This window comes from Epargyreus clarus, unplaced genomic scaffold (assembly GCF_041222505.1).
Source record: "Epargyreus clarus isolate Ecla_fem2 unplaced genomic scaffold, WU_Ecla_fem_2.2 ptg000012l, whole genome shotgun sequence".
NCBI lineage: Eukaryota > Metazoa > Arthropoda > Insecta > Lepidoptera > Hesperiidae > Epargyreus > Epargyreus clarus.
In genome coordinates this window covers 9,477,945-9,495,968 of record NW_027332220.1, presented here as the reverse complement: position 1 = coordinate 9,495,968, position 18,024 = coordinate 9,477,945, and the positions used below count along the sequence as shown (strand labels likewise).

General features: G+C 35.9%; 1 protein-coding gene across 1 annotated transcript in view; it reads right to left on the bottom strand.

Annotated features, from left to right (window-relative positions):
• The window catches only part of Cngl (Cyclic nucleotide-gated ion channel-like), a 108,323-nt gene that overhangs the window by 28,363 nt on the left and 61,936 nt on the right, over positions 1–18,024 (bottom strand). The window contains exons 16-25 of the mRNA XM_073078650.1: positions 16,981–17,148; positions 16,137–16,244; positions 12,076–13,987; positions 11,847–11,946; positions 11,549–11,771; positions 10,864–11,267; positions 10,281–10,471; positions 9,706–9,841; positions 9,240–9,370; positions 8,812–8,933 (exon numbers count right to left, since the gene is read on the bottom strand). Coding sequence (XP_072934751.1) covers positions 8,812–8,933; positions 9,240–9,370; positions 9,706–9,841; positions 10,281–10,471; positions 10,864–11,267; positions 11,549–11,771; positions 11,847–11,946; positions 12,076–13,987; positions 16,137–16,244; positions 16,981–17,148 — 3,495 coding nt within the window. The remainder of the gene's footprint in view (positions 1–8,811; positions 8,934–9,239; positions 9,371–9,705; positions 9,842–10,280; positions 10,472–10,863; positions 11,268–11,548; positions 11,772–11,846; positions 11,947–12,075; positions 13,988–16,136; positions 16,245–16,980; positions 17,149–18,024) is intronic.

Below are 18,024 nucleotides of genomic sequence, written 5' to 3'. Positions count from 1 at the left end.
CGTTTAATGGTACTTGTAGACTGTATAAATTGGTGAGAAAATATTTCAGTGTTGCCATATAAAAAATAACATTTTTCATACAAGTGCATTTTTGTATGCCATATTTCAAGCTGTTGTTTCCTTCTGAGATCATTCCAATCTATGAAGCGATTGTAGATATTAACAGTTAAGACATTTGGGTAAAAGAATATTTCAGTGTTCCCATACAAAAAATAATAATTTTCATACATATGCATTTTTGTATGTAATATTTCAAGCTTTTGTGTATTTTTGACAACCTTATAATGTATGACGCGATTGTAGGTACTAATAGTCTTCACATTTAGATAACAAAATATTTAAATGTTGCTATACAAAAAATAATAATCTTTATACATATGTATTTTTGTATGTAATATTTGAAGCTGTTGTCTTGTATTGATGCCACTAAAATGTATGAGGCATTGGTAGATACTAATAATCTGCACATTTTGGTAAAAAAATATTTTAGTGCTGCCATACAAAAAAAAATAAATTTCATACATTTGTATTTTTGTATGTGGTGTTGCGGGCTGTTGTCTCCTTTTAAAGACCACCACCACCACCATGCCCAGCATCACTAAACGTCAGTTTTCTGTATGAGGCGTTTAATGGTACTTATAGACTGTACAAATTTGTGAAAAAATATTTCAGTGTTACCATATAAAAATAATAATTTTCATACATGTTCATTTTTGTATGTCACATTTCAAGCTGTTGTTTCCTTTTGATGTCATTCCAATGTATGAGACGTTTGTCGATACTAGCAGTTTTAACATTTGGGTAAAAGAATATTTCAGTGTTCCCATACAAAAAATAATAATTTTCATACATATGCATTTTTGTATGTAATATTTGAAGCTTTACTATATTTTTGCCAACCTTATAATGTATGACGCGATTGTGGGTACTAATAGACTTTACCTTTAGGTAACAAAATATTTAAGTGTTGCCATACAAAAAATAATAATTTTCATATGTATGTATTTTTATATGCAATATTTCCCTTTAAGGACCGGCACCATTTAATGTATTTTTTCTGTATGAGGCGTTTAATGGTACATATATACTGTACAAATTTGTGGAAAAATATTTCAGTGTTGCCATAAAAAAAATACATGTGCATTTTTGTATGTAATATTTCAAGCTGCTGTCTCCTTCTGACGTCATTCCAATTAATGAGGTGTTTGTCGATTTTAACAGTTTGAATATTATGGTGAAAAATTATATCAGTGTTGTCATACAAAAGTTCATATGCATGTAATATTTCAAACTTGTATTCTTTTGATATCATTACAAAGTATGAGGTGTTTGTAGGTATTTATAGTCTGAAAAAAAACATCTTGTTAAAAAAAATATATCAAAATTGTCAAACAAAAAAATTTTTTTTCATACATATGCATTTTTGTATGCAATGTTTCAGGCGTTTCTCTCACTTTAATGACCACCACCACGATGACCGGCACCATTTTACATTTTTTCTGAGTATTTATTGTAAGGTCACATTTATTATTATACCTTACTGCGTTAGTTCAACATTATAAAAATAAATTAAATTAAAATTAGTTTAAAACCTTTCACTCGAAAAGTAATGCTGGCCCCATATTTAAATGGGTGTAACGCAGTACTCGTGATTTAAAAAAAAAACAAAAGGGTATTATGGCGGGAAACGGCAGATGTCAAAAGCGATGTTTGTGGAGGTCTTGGAAATAAATAAAAATAACTAGCTTGATTCAAGACTTTCATTGGAGACACCCCCAACAATTTAGCCAGTGGGATCGCCTGCGTAAAACTGCGTAAGTTAATTTATTGGATATATTTAAATACAACAAATTAAGAATCGATACAAATGTTGGTTGGTACAGATTGTCTTAAGTTTGCTATCTGAGTTTATTAAATAGGTATGTAGTAGCCTAACAGGCCGTTTTCAGAAATTTGATTGGGTCAAATATTTATGTTTTCATTTTACCTTTTTTTGATATAAATCATAAGAATGTATATTAGAAGTTCTTACTTACACAGTCGAGATATAAAATGGCAGTACCGTTGTTATGAGCAAATGTTATATTTGTTTAGAAGAACTTTAATATTATAAGGCAACTTTTGCAGGCTTCAAATTATTAATATTTTGTCATACATTTAACACTTAACGTTTCGGAGTATGTGTTAAATATTTATACGTATATTACGAATAATTATAACAGTCCTATATTAGTACTAGGGCTTATTGTGCTGATAATATTCGAAAGTAATTATTGATTTTTAAAGTTATCGATGTTATATTGTTTAACATTATATTATCCGTATAATAATAATAAAGGGATTAGGTTATTGAAATTTTGTTCTATTTGCGTTATTCCTAAGTGTCCATTACGTTACTAACAATTGGAAAAGTATGGTTACAGCTTGTACTTACTTAGTTACATTTTTAAATAAAATTAACTGCAAGTTTTATTTTTGTTTTCATGTTTATATTGGATCAAACAATAGAGAATACCTGTGGTCTTTGGAATGTAATAATAATGGACTGGGCATTCAACACTAAAGTATTTAAATCACTTGTTACCATTTCGGAGGAGAAGAAGTAATGGTTATCGATTACAGGGTTTATAAGTATAAGTATATGTCGAAATTTATTTATGAGTCGTTTAAAAAGGTACATATATGATTCAATCTTAATTAGCTAACTTATTGGTATGTTAAGAAAGCAATAACTGGTTTGAAATTATTTATGACTTGAGTTTTTGAGTATTTTCTATTTATTTGAGTTAAATTGTTTGTTTCTTACGTTATCTATATGAATTTTACTCGTGATTATTCTTTTTGGAGTGTAGCCCTACCATGCACATAGTGGGAAGGGACGTAAGATGTTAGATTCTCTTCTTACGCAATAATTTATAATTATTAACAGACACAGAGAAACAGATTTTGTGGATGTTGTATGTACTCAAGTAAAGGATATAAAATGTAATAATCTTCTACATTTTTGTGAGTTATTAAAGAGGGTTAAAATATAAGATTTACTAAAGAAGGGCCATAATCTATGATGTATATTTGGACATTTTCATGATGCCGTAATGACATTTGACCATTTTCGTATTAATCAACTGACAACACTGGCATACAGATTTTTTTTTCATGATTTTCACTTTTTGAATAGTTGAGGGAGAACCGTTGACAGAGGATAAACTTTTTACTTAAAATGATCGTTACGTAAAAAATACAATATCCAATGTTGAGTGTTGCCACACGAAAAAAATATGCACTATGCATATGTAATCTCCTTTTTTGAGAAGCGTATATGCTGTAAACATCATATTTTTAAGTCATTGTTACTTTAAAAAGCTATAATCCGATGAGTTTATTTTTTTTACGCGAAAAAAATGCTGTAAGTTGTGGCATAAACAAAATTAATATTAAAATAAAAAGACGTATTTAGGGATCTGGTCTAAAACTAAAACACTTTAAAATCTTACTTTATTTTTTATTGCAGGTAATGAAAATGTAATTCTTTAACGTTTTAAATATAATTGAAATAACTTAAGAAAAACATCGTACATTATAACGGGATCTTAAAAAACTGAGATCGTAATTTTAAATAATTTTCACTTAAACGTTATAATTAAACTTTTCTGATTTTTTAACGCCTCAACTCAACTCATAAAACCTTTCATCTCATCATTGTTTAATTTGTCTCTTACGTTATCACTCTTCTTATACATCAACATCTTCGTCGTCTGTTTCTTCTAAACAATATTTTTATTTTAGTGCAAGGCTTTATCAGTCCTCCTGATGGTATGTGGCTACTGTCTGGACTGCATGTTCGTCTGCTATATATTACATAAAAAGGTACCTATTATACTTCCCTCAAGATAAACCTTTATATCACGGCGTGCGTAAATGGACGTTTTACGCACGCTTCGCGTGCGCAAAACCTCCATTTCCGACCCCGTAATATAAAATTTTATACAACACGCGGACGAAAAATGTTTTTCTGACTCGTGTGATTGCAGTCCTCGCCTGCGGCTCGGCCTGCAAACTCACACTTGTCAGAAAAAAGTTTTTCGTCCTCGTATTGTAATGTACTATTTTTGTTGAGAAGAGGGGAAACCTTCAAAAGGTACCCTATGCCGTGGGAACGACACGGGGTTATGTGGGATTCTTACCGCACTAAAATCCCCCGGTAGTTGTCCTTGGCGCTGCGTAGAGGACTTCGGGATTTCCAAAGGAACATAACCGGAGTCCTCTTAGTGCATTGCCCCGTCGGGCTCCGGCTAGGTGAGCATGACGCTCACCAGTTCGTTTGGTGTACGACGGTATGCGACCACACATACTGCCCTTCTTCCCGGGGTCGTAACCCGGGCGGTTCGAGCTCTCACTGTTGCCACCCGCAACCCCGAAAGCCCCCTTTTAGTCGCCTCTTAAGACAGACAGAGGATACCGCAACCCTATTCTGGTCCGGGCGAATCCTCCTCCGAGCTGTGCGCTCCCTGGCTCGCTCGGCGTCTTCCTTCGTTTACATGACAATGTCGCAGGTAATCATGCTATATCTTGAAGCTATCCAACAATGGCGATGGAAACAGGTCCGGTCCCTCTTTTGACACGAGGATCCGCCGCTGAGACTCCCTCGCTGGGCAGTACTGCAGCGTGTGCTATGCGGAATCCTCGTAGTGTCCTCAATGATGGCACTGGGCCCTCATCTCCCTCTATCCTGTTTAGATACTCACCGAAACGGCCATGTCCGGTGAGTATCTGGGTCAACCGGTATGTTGCATGACCTTTCGCGAAGAGCCAAGCCGAAAGTTCAGTACGATAGCATTGACCAACCGTTGGCTTATGATATGTGGTCCCAATAGCCGATCATGCTATCAACCTCCAGATACACCTATACAGGGTGAATTTTTCAAATAGGCCTTCAGGGCCAAATCCGAAACTATAAGGAGTAGCGAAAAATGCTGAAAGGAGTTCCGAGGCCGATTTTGATAAAAACTAAAACTGTGCATCATTAGTTTTTTAGAATATTTTCTTCCTTAGCCGAGAATCGAATGAGTTAATTTTGAAAAATAATACATGCTCTATATTATTTCACTACCTGATAGTGTCTCTTATAAGGATCAAATTCTGAAAATATATATATTTTTTTCATATATTGGTATACTGATCCTTAAAGATTATACATAACATGTGACTTATATTTAATTCTTAGGAGTATACATAAGTCATAACATTGAAGAATTTGTTGGTTAACACGTTCCCAGCGGCACAGATTTTTCTGTACTTTCCATTACTGCGTTACGAGTTGTTTTAAACCTCGTCCTATACCCGACATTGTGGCGGCACGAGGCGTGTGAGCGTGGCGTAAATCCCACCGCCCGAAGGAGACTAAAATCCTTTTTTTGGCGCCAAATAAGACAAAATGGACGGTTTTTGTCTTGATTATTATTAACAATGAGTTGATTAACCTAGATCTGCCGCCGCCCTTGGTCAAATTAGTTAGTTTAGATTCTATGGGTAAAATAAAACCTCGGACCGCACTGAAAAATGGAAGGTTTCGATATAATTTAGTGATGGGAAAATAAATATCGATTTTATTTTATTGTTTTTATTTATCAACGTTATGGACAGAATGAATACAAAAAAAGGGGAAAAGTTATGGATGTTTTTCATTGAAACATGTCAGACAATAAGGTTTTTTGCAAACAGTGCATTCCGTGAAATTTTTTTTTTTGGTTTTTTGTCTGCCTCACGATCTGTCAAGAATGTGCGGAGTTTTTCGTAGCATCCGACACATCTCTTCTTCTTTGGACCCTTATCGAGATTATGTGCTTTCTTTGCAGGGGATTCTGAAAAGTAGGAACGAGTAGATTAGGGTAAAGAGTAATCGGAGTACTCGGTAACGATTTTGCCTACGTTTCCTATATCAATAATGTAGCTACTTAACTTTTGTTTGAACCATAACAGGAAACGTAATTATCTATAATGTAATTTCTTACTATACGGATATACGCCTAGCCTGCCAAGTCTCACTGCTGGACTTTCACCTAGACAGAGTATATTTGTGACTTAGCTGTTTTTGAAATATCTTCCTGTATTCTGATTTGGCTCAGATTTTTCAACCGGTTTTTCTTCATCTTCCTCCATGATCAACTTTTTTCGGCAACGTTTCGACATGATAATTTCCAACACAAAGACAGCGGTCGTCGCGTGCGCAGCGTCGACTGCGTTGCACATATTAAGTGTATCATCTATGCACAACACTAACCACGTGAAGCTAGCGTGGGGTGCGGTACGAGGTGCGTGGGGAAACGAGGCGTTCGCAACCTCGTTCCGCACTGTGTTAGCATTATTATTCGTTCAGTGCGGCACGAGGTCTAACAAACCCGACATTAGGTTGGTGTACCATAGAACTAGGAATCAGTAGCACTTCACAAACATATAGTTATCTCTCTCCTAAACTGAACCAGACGGAAGTTATGCCTCTCACACGACAGAGAAGTTTAAAGTTTTTTCTTACCGCTATAAAGACCAAACATGGACGAGGTGTTTTAAGCCGCGTTCCGCAGCTATCGTGTTAATCAACTAATTCTTCGATGTTATGACCGTGACATACGGCTTAGTATAACTAATAGGTTGGCAACTAAGTTCCCGCCGTTTTTAGGATTTATATTTTAAATAAAAATAGATAATTTATTAATATGTAATTTATTATTTTTTATGTTTACAACTTCGTTTCAACGTTACATATGATTTTCCATATGCCATTGTTAAGTAATGACTAGGATTTTACTTGAAAAAGTCATACTCGCAAATTGTCAATTTTACATTTATATTAAACGACACTCCGCGCAGAGCAAGTTGAAAATCTACTATAATGGTCCTAAAGATAACCTTAACTAAGTCAAACATAAAAATATGAATTCTAGAAGAACAAAACGTGCGCTTCCGAATGATTTGAAATATTAGACCAAAAACATTGTTAATACGCGAGATGTCTAAATTAATGAATGGCGGGAACTTAACTACAAAATTAATATGAAAAAATATGTACATTCTTAAAATTTACGCTTTTCCTTTAGTTTGTCATTTATCATTACTTCCCAGAATTTGATATTCCAGAATTATCAGAATTGAATTTGACGTGAAGTTCAAAATACAGTCTAGATTTTTACAGGTTATATAGATTCGATGGTCCGATATAATAACGAAAGTCGAATAGGTAAAGTAAATCCTTTAGTTCATATAAGAAAAACAGTGGTTGTGGATATCCAATAACTTAAACCTTTTAATTTTTAAACAATAATTTTTGAGGTTTTCACCAGACTTATATATTAGCATCTGGAAACAACAGCTGAACGTAAATTCAAAAGAACGAAAACGTTTGAGGAGACAAGTAACATTACGTGGCAATCACCCATCCATGTACTGACCACAAATTTAACCTACTCAACCCTGTTAATGCCATGCCATCACTGTGACAATTGCCTCGAATAGACGGCCCGGCTTACGTTTTCTCGTGACCCGCCTCTGAACGTCCTGAGGAACGCCGCGGAGTTTTAGTTGGTAAGAGTCTGACGTACCCCCTCTGTTCCTCCGATCTTCTGATCTGATATGCAATCCTCATGGATGCTCTTCTGGATTTCCCCGCGTTAAAAAAATGGGTAGAAACAATAATTTTAAGTATACCTAGCGCTTTATCCCTTTAATCGCGTAATTTCTTACAATTTATTTATATTCCAAACAAAGACTGTAATTATAATATTCAATTTATACCTAAAATACTACTACTGTAACTGAGCAAGGACTAAAATTCTCGGACCGCGACAACGCTGTAACCCGTGCTGTGTTTAAATGTTCTGATAATGAAATTAGTGTAATAGGCGCAGTACAATAAAACGAAGGATTTTTACAGGGTTACTGCATTTTAAGGTCGAAAAAAACATTTCATTGAAATTTTCTACGCTGTAAATGAATTTAAAATGCTCTTAGAGCTACGAGTGTTAGATCATTCAACACAGAAAAAAAATCTGATTCCAAATATGTATATAACGTATTTCCAGATTTTTTGAAGTAACAGCAATAACGCATTCCTGGGTCGATATGAACTATTTTTATGTAATTTTTCAAGTTGCTGTATATTTTTGAACGCCTTATAATGTATGACGCGTTTGTATGTACTAATAGACTACACAAAATAACAAGTTTTATAAATAGGTATTTTTGTATGTAATATTTCAAGCTATTGTCTCCTTATTATGTTTTTAAAATGTATGGCTTATAGACAAAAAAATCAGGACCCAAATTCTTGGTATTTTGCAAATATTAACTCATATCCTTTACAAACGACCCCTAAAATTAACAAATATTCAATAAATATAGAGAAACAAAAATTGTAAAAAATCTTGCACGCAAAACTAAACAAGACATTTCCCCGCGAGCTGCTTGCAGCTCGCGCACCCACGCGATACCTAGTTTTATTATATTTCAACAAAAAGCGGGCGAAGCGTGATTCGAATGTGTATCAATGCTTCTCTATGTGTTTTAGCATAATGTTATTGTCGCTGTGTTCAGATCCAAATTACTCAAATTTATTAAAAAAATCTCAAAACGAACGTGTTTGGGCTCTAATTAGCGCGGACAAATATACAATATATATTTATTATAGGGCCCTTATACCTTTGTTTATTAGCTTAATATCGTTCAAATGTTCTTTAGCCCTGTTGCCATAAATAAAATCAAGTTATATTTCTAAGTCATGTTCTTAATAAAAATTGTATGTTTTTCAACAACACTTGCCTCTTCCAAATCTCTCAGGGTTGTAGGGTAATGCATTCTTCTGGCTTCATCTCTCTCCTTCTCTCGTTCTCTCTTCTCTAATTCATCTGCCAACATCATCACCTCCCAATCTCCACCACTGCCTGAAAAAAACCATTGCAAGTTTTCTATAAGTACTTAACTGTGATATCAGAAAGATAAGAGAATTCGGATCGCCACCCGTATTATTATTATTATCTCGCTGCTGGTTACGTTTTCTTCTCAGAATGAGAAGGATCGGGCCGTATTCTACCGAGCTGGCCTAGTGGGGATTGATAGACTTCACACAATCTTGTAACGTTTTTTATAAAGATGCTTCATTTTTCATGCTTATGCTTGAAATACTTGCTTTCGTGATAATTTGATACTAATTGTCTTATAATTCCAATTTAATGAAGAATGCAACATACCTCTAATAGGCGAGAAACTGCTGTGGCTACTGCTGACGCTGGCGCGGGCGCGGCGTGAGCTTCCGCATACAAACTCTTCAAAAACTGGTGTACGTGGAATCGATTCGGAATCACTACTAGATGTTGATGCACTGGAAACAAAAACAGCTTAGGTAAGTACTTTTATAATTTACATAAATTCAAGTAGGTTCGATTTTCGAGATAAGAGTACGAACATTTATTCGTTGTAAAGTTCATTTGGAGTTACATACAACCGTGGCGCCACTAATATTTCTGCAGGTTTTCAAATTTTTCTAAAGTTATTGCATGTGTACAATTTCGGAAATGAAATCGGTGCCCCCAGAATTATCATGGCAGGAGATCTCCCTCTGATGAATACACAAGGACTCATTAACTACAAGTATTAACTAACTTAACTAATTAACTAACTAGGTCGAAAACTTCGGTCTTGTGAAATTTCACTTACTTATCACTCCAGCTGTAGTCACTGGGCATGTCCAAGACGACTTCGCTGCAGTTATTTGAGGGCTTGCTGGTCGTGTTGCGATGGTAGCCGAAGAGTGACCCCAGGCTAAACTTTCGATGATGACGTTGGCTATGTTCTGATAAGAAAAAATCAAATATTGTTAAATGTTAAACTGATTTTATGAAGGTGATCTTTATTTTTGATGGTGTTACTTTTTTTTAAAAATCTGTTTATACTTTTTTTTCATGGAGGTGTTTATTAATTTGGAGGAAGTACGCGGTTAACTCTAATCCTACTTAATACCTAATCCTAACATCTAACTAAGACGCAATTATTTGGTATTTTTCAACACTGATGTGCGTGATTAAGCCTCCTTCTAAAATATTCTCGGAACGTCATGTAAATCATGGGTCCTTTAAAAAAGGTGTGGAGATTTCTTTGAAAGTTGGTAATTCATTGGCGACTCTTTATATTCACTTCTATCTTCTTTATATATATTTCTATCTTATAGTGATAAGATAGAAGTATATATAAAGAACTTCAACAAAAGAGTGAGTTTGTTAAACATTACATACTTTTGTCAACACGCCCAGTATGATGCATTCCGGTATCAACGGAGAGTGTCTTCTTGATTTTGGATTTTGTGCTGTCCAAATGGCTGCCAAAGAAATGAAACGGATACATTCCTCGTCGACTCGTTCGTAAGCTGGACTGCTCTGGGCTTAGCAACGACCGGTCTTCTGATGTCATGTGCGGAGAAATAGGTCTGTGAATATGCGCATTACTTAACTCATATGCAAGCTTAATGTTTATAAGATTAGTATTCGTGATGCGTATACAGCGGTACCCATTCCAATAATAACTTTGATTTTACGGTTGGAAGGGTCTTTCATATTTATATGAAGCTTCGTTACTTTGTCCGCAGGGATAGTCGTCTTAGACTAAATACAGATAGGGCTCTTATCACATACAAGCACAAGCAGTTAACATAAGATGGTTTATATCTTTCTGATGTGTCAGTTGGTTCTGAAATAGAACCTTTAGAAAATTCTGAAAAGACTAACAAAATTTTCCTTCAAACAATCTTTAACTTTTCTTTAACTTTTCTTGTTCGTTGATATTTTTCGACAACTCCAAAACCTATTATTATTTGCTTACCTGTTCAAATCTTGCATCTCCATAGTTTCTTGATCACTCTGATCCTCCCACGATTTCCTTTGTCTCAGCTTCGCTACCCTTTTTCTCGAATAGGTTCCAGCTTTACCATCTAAATTCAAGTCTAATCGTTTCGATTTAGTGACGGTCCAGTCTTGTTTACTAGACGACTTTTTAACAGTTCTACTGGAAAGTGATTCCGCTAAGGATTGAAGTTCTGTATACGAGAGTTTGGATAATTCAACACCACCTGTCATCTCTGTAAGCGTTTCGTCTGTTAAGTCGTCGTGTGATGTTGTCTTTCTTGTAGGAAGTGTATAGGATTCTGATTCTTTGGATTTGTCTTCTTCATCAACGCTTACTGTAGGTGGTGAAGTTGCAAACACTGTGTCTAATGAATCGCCTCTCTGAAAATCATAAAATTAGTTAAATAATATTTTATTGTTCTTGCAGGTATAAACTTGTGTGAAATTTCAGACGATTTATTTTTACATGTATTTTGATTAAAGAGGTCGATAATAATTAACTAATAAAAAATATGTTATATGAGAAATGAAGAACTTGATTTTATTTTTTTTTATGTTTTCAATGTATTGTAGGTAAAGTTATGTCCAATGAAAAAGTGATTTAAACAGACGGAAAATTTTCAAGCATAAACTAAAAATCAAAGCCAAAGTACAATTCTCACCATAAAACCTTCTTCAGCTCCAGAAACGTCCTCACTTCCAGAACTACCATTCTTGGAGAGTGGCTTGTTGATTACTCTTAAACGGTCCATCTCGACTGTTTCAGTTGACGACACTGCAGCGCTTGCGGACGGTAATCCCAGCCTCTCTAACTCCTGTATCCTATTTTGAAGTTGGCTTATGATTTCATCACGTTTCCTCACTTCATTTTCCAAACTGTTGAATCTGAAAAAATGGCATTAATTAAATATTTTGAAATCCAATAACACACGAAAGTTTTAATAATTGACCAAGTTTTACCTTTCTTGAAATTTTCCCTGTACATCATGTAGATGACCTTGAATAACTTGTTTAATGCCTAAAAGTACCTCGCCAAAATACTCTTGTTCTTCTATTGATCCTGAAATATTGTTATTATGTTTTGTAATTATTATTAACTCTTTAAAAAAATCTTTTTATTATATACATTCTATGCATTTCCATACATAAGTATTTGATACAAGCTAATATTTTCTAAAGTTATATTTACCTCGTAAAAGTTTTCTTTGATTTGCAACCGCGGAAATCAGTGTTAGTTTTGGTTTCTCTGTAGGCACTTTTATATCTTCCGGTCTAAGGGACTTAAGATCATACATTGGATCGATATTTTGTTGCATCTCGTATTCGGATTTCATATTTAAATTAAAATCTGGCGCAATTACTTGTTCACATTCAGATTTTATTACTTGATTTTCAGTCACCGTTACAGGGGTGCAATCTGGTTCTGACATGGGGGGATCTATTACAGGTGGCGCTGGTGGTTCTGGCACTGAAGGGCCTTTAGGAACCTCAGGCAATTCAAAAACTTCATCTAAAATATCTGCTGGCGAACTTCCAGGTGGAGAGGGCAATGTATGACGGTGAAATGTCACACTTTTCGAAAATTTTGAATGTCTTGCAGCATATCCTTCTAACGTTGGAGCTCTTATTAGTCTTTTTAATTCATTACTTCGTTCTGGACTCTGTGCTGGCGTAACGTCCTCTGAAAGCTTCTTGAGTATAGATTTAAGCGTTCGCCTCTCAAGGGTTTCATTTGATCCATGACTGCCCATTGAATCTATGGATTTCCTTTTAAATTTCCGTTTATCCATCGTACTTCCTTCAGAATGGCTCCTAGTCAGTGTGTCACTAAGCAAATCTTCTGACGAACTCGTGCAGTCTAAACTGGAGCTACGGATTTTAACTACTTTTTCTAGTTCTGCTAGCTTTTGCCTTTCATTTAATATTTTTAGCTTTTTGACGAAAGGAAGCCCTCCATATTCGGGTGACAAATCATCGATTGATTTGTATTTTTTAGCCTTTGGTAGCAACATAGTCCCTGCTGTGATAGGACTTTTAACTTCACTTGGTTTTGTACCGTTATTATTTTTAGAAGTAAGTAAATCTACAGGTTTATCTTGGACGGGTTCCAAAGGGCTTGTTAAGCATATTTTAGGCTTATCTGTCTTAATATTATTACTATCAACTTCAATATTATTATTGTCTATCTTAACAAGCTCTGCAGTAGTAACTAAAGGTACACATATATTTACATTATTCTCTGGTAAACTATCTGCTGATGGTTCTTTTGTTGCGGTATCGAGTTCTGTTTTTTCATCTATACTGGACTTACTATGACTTTTAGAGTCTCCCAAAATAGCAGCTTTCTTTAACTTGGACCACGGCTTTTTGTTTTTAACTTCTTCTAAACTTTCTTTAGATGGGAGAGGCGCTATTTCTGCTGGGGGCTTTTCTATGGAAATTTGTTTGTTTTTGTCAGATGAATTATTATCACTTTCTTTAGGGGAGCCGCCGCTTTGTAGTAATTTGAGCCTGTCTCTAAATGTAGAACCCACAACCTTTGCCGGTGATTTAATTTTACTGACAACTGAATGTGGTATCGATATAAGATTGCTCTCAGTTTTTGGTGTCGGTTCTACAACAGCTGCGGGCTTTTCACTTATATCTTTATTCAGTGGTTGACATACAGCGGTACCATCGCTATGAACTTGCAAAATTTTATCTTTAAAGCTTACTTTTGGTCGTGACGCACCATCGCTAGACCCCGACGAGTTTTTTCTAGATGTCTTCGTCGTGGGACTTTGTAATTTTCCTGGTGAACTTGACTCAGAGCCTTTTCGGATGGGACTTAAAGTTTTAATCGTAGGACTCAAAGGACTTTTGATCGAACTAGGGCTTATTGTTTCTGAACTAGATGGTAGATTACTTGTCGTCGGTGTGAGTTGGTTTTTATCTCTTTCTTCCTTGGCTTTGAGGAGTAGTAACCGTTGTAGAAGTGGTAGTCCAGCGCCGATAACTTCGTGTTCCACATCAGGTGCTGAGCTAGTTGACGGTGTTGGTAGTGGAGTTAATGAGGCCATTGATGACGTGGAATGTCTTTGCTTGGCTTTTTCTTCACGGTCCTATAACAGCAAACAAAGAAATGTGTGATACAGTACAGCTCTGAAATTTGAACTGGTGATGTATATATAATATACTTTAGTCTATATCATATGTATTGGTTTAATAGTAATAGGAAATTAATGTATACTAATTATTAAATATAATTAAATATACCGATTTATAGAATATATTATTTCCTTTATTGTTAGGTAAAGATAAAAATTAATGTTATTCTGTATGTCACACACACGCACAAGTGTTTACAATTTATATAAATGTAATACTTATGTAAAGTATTACATTTACACATATATTATGTATGTGTGTAACACGAACCGCACATACAAAACTGCGGTCTGTAACAAGCATGAGCCGAGACGAAATCCATTAGCGGTGTGCATACATCACGTAAGCTTTAAGGCTTCGTGTAAGGCGCCAAATTAACGTATACGGTAGAGGTGGATTCTTATAATAGTCAAAAGGAAAACATCGTTATGTACGTACGTAAGGTATTTATATCTATTTTTTACTTATACTTTTTTTTTTTGTTTACGAGGGGGAAACCTTCAAAAGGTACCCGGTGTCGTGGGAGCGACGTAGGGTTATGTGGGATTCTTACCGCACTAAAACCCCCCCGGTGGCCGTCCTCGGCGCTGCGTAGAGGGCTCCGGGATCTCCAAAGGAACGCAACCGGAGCCCTCTTAGCGCGTTGCCCCGTCGGGCTCCGCCCAGGTGAGCTTGGCGCTCGCCACACCGTCTGGTGCGTACGACGGTATGCGACCACACATACCGCCGCCCTTCCCGGGGCCGCTGGCTGGGCGGTTCGAGCTCCCACTCTTGCCACCCGCAACCCCGGAAGCCCCCTTTTAGTCTCCTCTTACGACAGGCAGGAGATACCGTAGTCCTATTCTACTCCCGAAACTACAGGGACGCCGCGCCGATGGGCGTTATATACGCCCGCGGCGACTCCTCCTCCGCTTTTTTACTTATACTTATGTATTTTTTTAAAACATTGCACATGCACGCACGTTAGATACCTTTTAGACGTAAGATATCTTCGTAAGGCCTCTTCATAGATTAGTAAAGATACTTCGCGGCCTTGAAATTGAATGAAGCCACAAACGGCTTATTAGTAAGTCCTTCTTTTGAATTCTTGACAAATAAAATCATTTTTAGAGAAAATTTGCGAATAAATAACTAATACTGCGTAATTTTCATAATAAATAAATAATTATTTCAAATATATTTCAACGTGGCAAAACTTTTTTACGCATATATTTCAATTCTCAAAACTAGGTACATTTTCTTGTTAGGAGTGAGTAATCTTTACTAATCTATGGACCTCTTTGGTAGTTATACTTTTGGTGTATTTGACGGAACAGAATCGTTTTGTCTGTTCCGTGGTATATTTAAGCAAAACAATGCAAGATTTGACACCAACTAACATACATATTTACCTACATTGCAAGTTAAATAATACGATTAGTTTCTTAAGGTGGTAGAACCCTTTGTGGCTCGACTTCGGCGGCACCACCGCCACACCTATTTCTACTTATAACAACAGTGTTAGGCGCTGCTCTGTTCCCTTTTGAAGGGTGTGGTAAGGGAGACAGACTTTTCCGAGGCGTTCCAGCTTAGTCCTCAGGGGTAACGGCGCATCGGTGGCCCACCTCAGGTAGAAATATCTAATCCTATCTGGGGTTGATTACAGATGTCCATGGGCGGCATTAGCCACTTACCATCAGGTGGACTGCATGCTCGTCTGCTACTCCTATATTATAAAAAAAAGCTTGTTATATAAAATGGAGAGTGCGGGTATCAATGTGTTCACACGCTACAAGTGAAATCATTATAAAACAAAGCAAAATTTAAAAATGATTGGTACGTTATGTACCATGTCAAAAAATTACGGTATCCATTTTAGACTTTTGTTATACGAGTAGTTCTAAGATTTTAGATGTGACATTTATAAAAATACTAATATTTTTCCCCAAACGCACATAAAATAAATCTTATTTAAAAAAAAAAACATACATAAGATACATATATAAGATGTACGATAATCGACAATTAACGAAATGAATCTTTTGAGATCCTATCGGCATTCTCACCAGCAGTTTAGACAACTTACTATTAGTCATTACTAGTGGGCTAGTACCTGCTTCATACCTGTTTTTCCTTGAGAAGCTTTAGCCGTGAGAGAAGTGGCAGGCCAGCGCCTATGGGCGAAATTGACTTTTCACCATCCTTGCTGCCTGAAGTTGTTTCGCCATTATCCTACAAACATACACTATTTACATAATATGCTTACAGATGTTTCATTTATCTATCACCCTTATTTCATTGCTGGACAATTTCCTTTTTAGATGTAGGTTAGATATAGGTCTTCCCTAGAAACTGATCTCAGCTAAGTAAATCTTTATTCTTTTGTGTTAGGTAACATTATCGTGAAAATTGTTATCATCATCGACTAATTACTGTCCCACTTTTGGGCACGGGATTCCACTTAGAATGAGAAGGATTAGGCCATAGTCTACCGCGCTGGCCAAGTGCGTATTGGTACACTGTTTTGAAGATTTCTCAAGTATGCACTTGCATACTTGGAAAATACCGCGAGGAAACCTTTCCTCACGGTGTTTTTCTTTGCCGTTTAAGCAAACGATAATTAATTTGTAATACGCACATAAATACGTTTCATAAAATAAATTTGAACCTCACGCCCCTTGATCAGGAGGCTGAGATTGTTATCCACTAAGTTATCACTGCTTAATTAAGCTATATTTGTTACCAGCTGACCCGGTAAACTTTGTACCGCCTCAAAATCTATTTATCAAATATATTTCATATAAAATATAGCCTGTGTTACTCGTGGATAATGTAGCTTTCGAATAGTGAAAGAATTTTTAAAATCGGTCCAGTAGTTTTCGAGCCTATTCATTACAACCAAGCAAACAAACAAAGTTTTCCTCTTTATGATATTAGTGTAGATAACATTGACATTATTGATACTAACATCCTGATGATGTGCCTGCGAGTCGTCGCTTTCGACGCGAGGCATTCGTCTCAGCACCTTCGCATCGCTCGGGCCGCCTCGCTCAGCGCCCGCCAGCGTTTGCAGCTCCAGGGATTCTCCAGAACGACGACCAGCTCGTGATCGGCTGCGGATGGCGTTGCGTATACCCTGATGGAAGAAATATTAGAAGAAGAGTTTTTTAACTTTATTGTTTTATCACGCGTGGGCTAGGGATCATGCCTGCAATTTCGACAAAGGCAGAAATATCATGTTCGGTATGCATTCACCTCATTCGATATTAATATAATAGGAACAATACAATACAAACATGCTTGATTGATTGTACACCAACTAATAAATGACAAAAAATAATTTACATGTAAGTAAATAATGAAAAGTAAAATAATGAAAAGTACAGCATATAATCAATCACATCTAAATAATATTAGATTTAACTGAGCATAATCACAAAGACATGACTGCTAAGGATTGAGTTTAAAAATCTTATATTATGCTTTCTCTATTTAAAAACATCCACAGAACTAGAACAAAGTCACTGCAGAATTTATTCAAAATTATGTAAGCGACTGCTATCATGCTGACCTCAGAGTTGTCGAAAAACTACCCTACAATCTTTTATTTGCATTTATGTCACATTCATTTTAAAATTAGTATCTATAGTCTTGCATTCTTTGTATAATTGCATAATTATAAGAGTACGTCAGCATATTTGGTTCGTCACGTTATTGTCAACCACGTCAGGTTATTTGGCATTGATGGTTTCAAAGTTTTTTACCCTGACGTAATTACCCCACGTAACCATCAATACATTGATGGTTTCAAAGTATTTTACCCTGACTTTAGTACCCCACGTAACCATCAATACATTGATTGAAACCATCAATACATTGATGGTTTCAAAGTTTTTTACCCTGACGTTATTACCCCACGTAACCATCAATACATTGATGGTTTCAAAGTATTTTACCCTGACTTTATTACCCCACGTAACCATCAATACATTGATGGTTTCAAAGTTTTTTA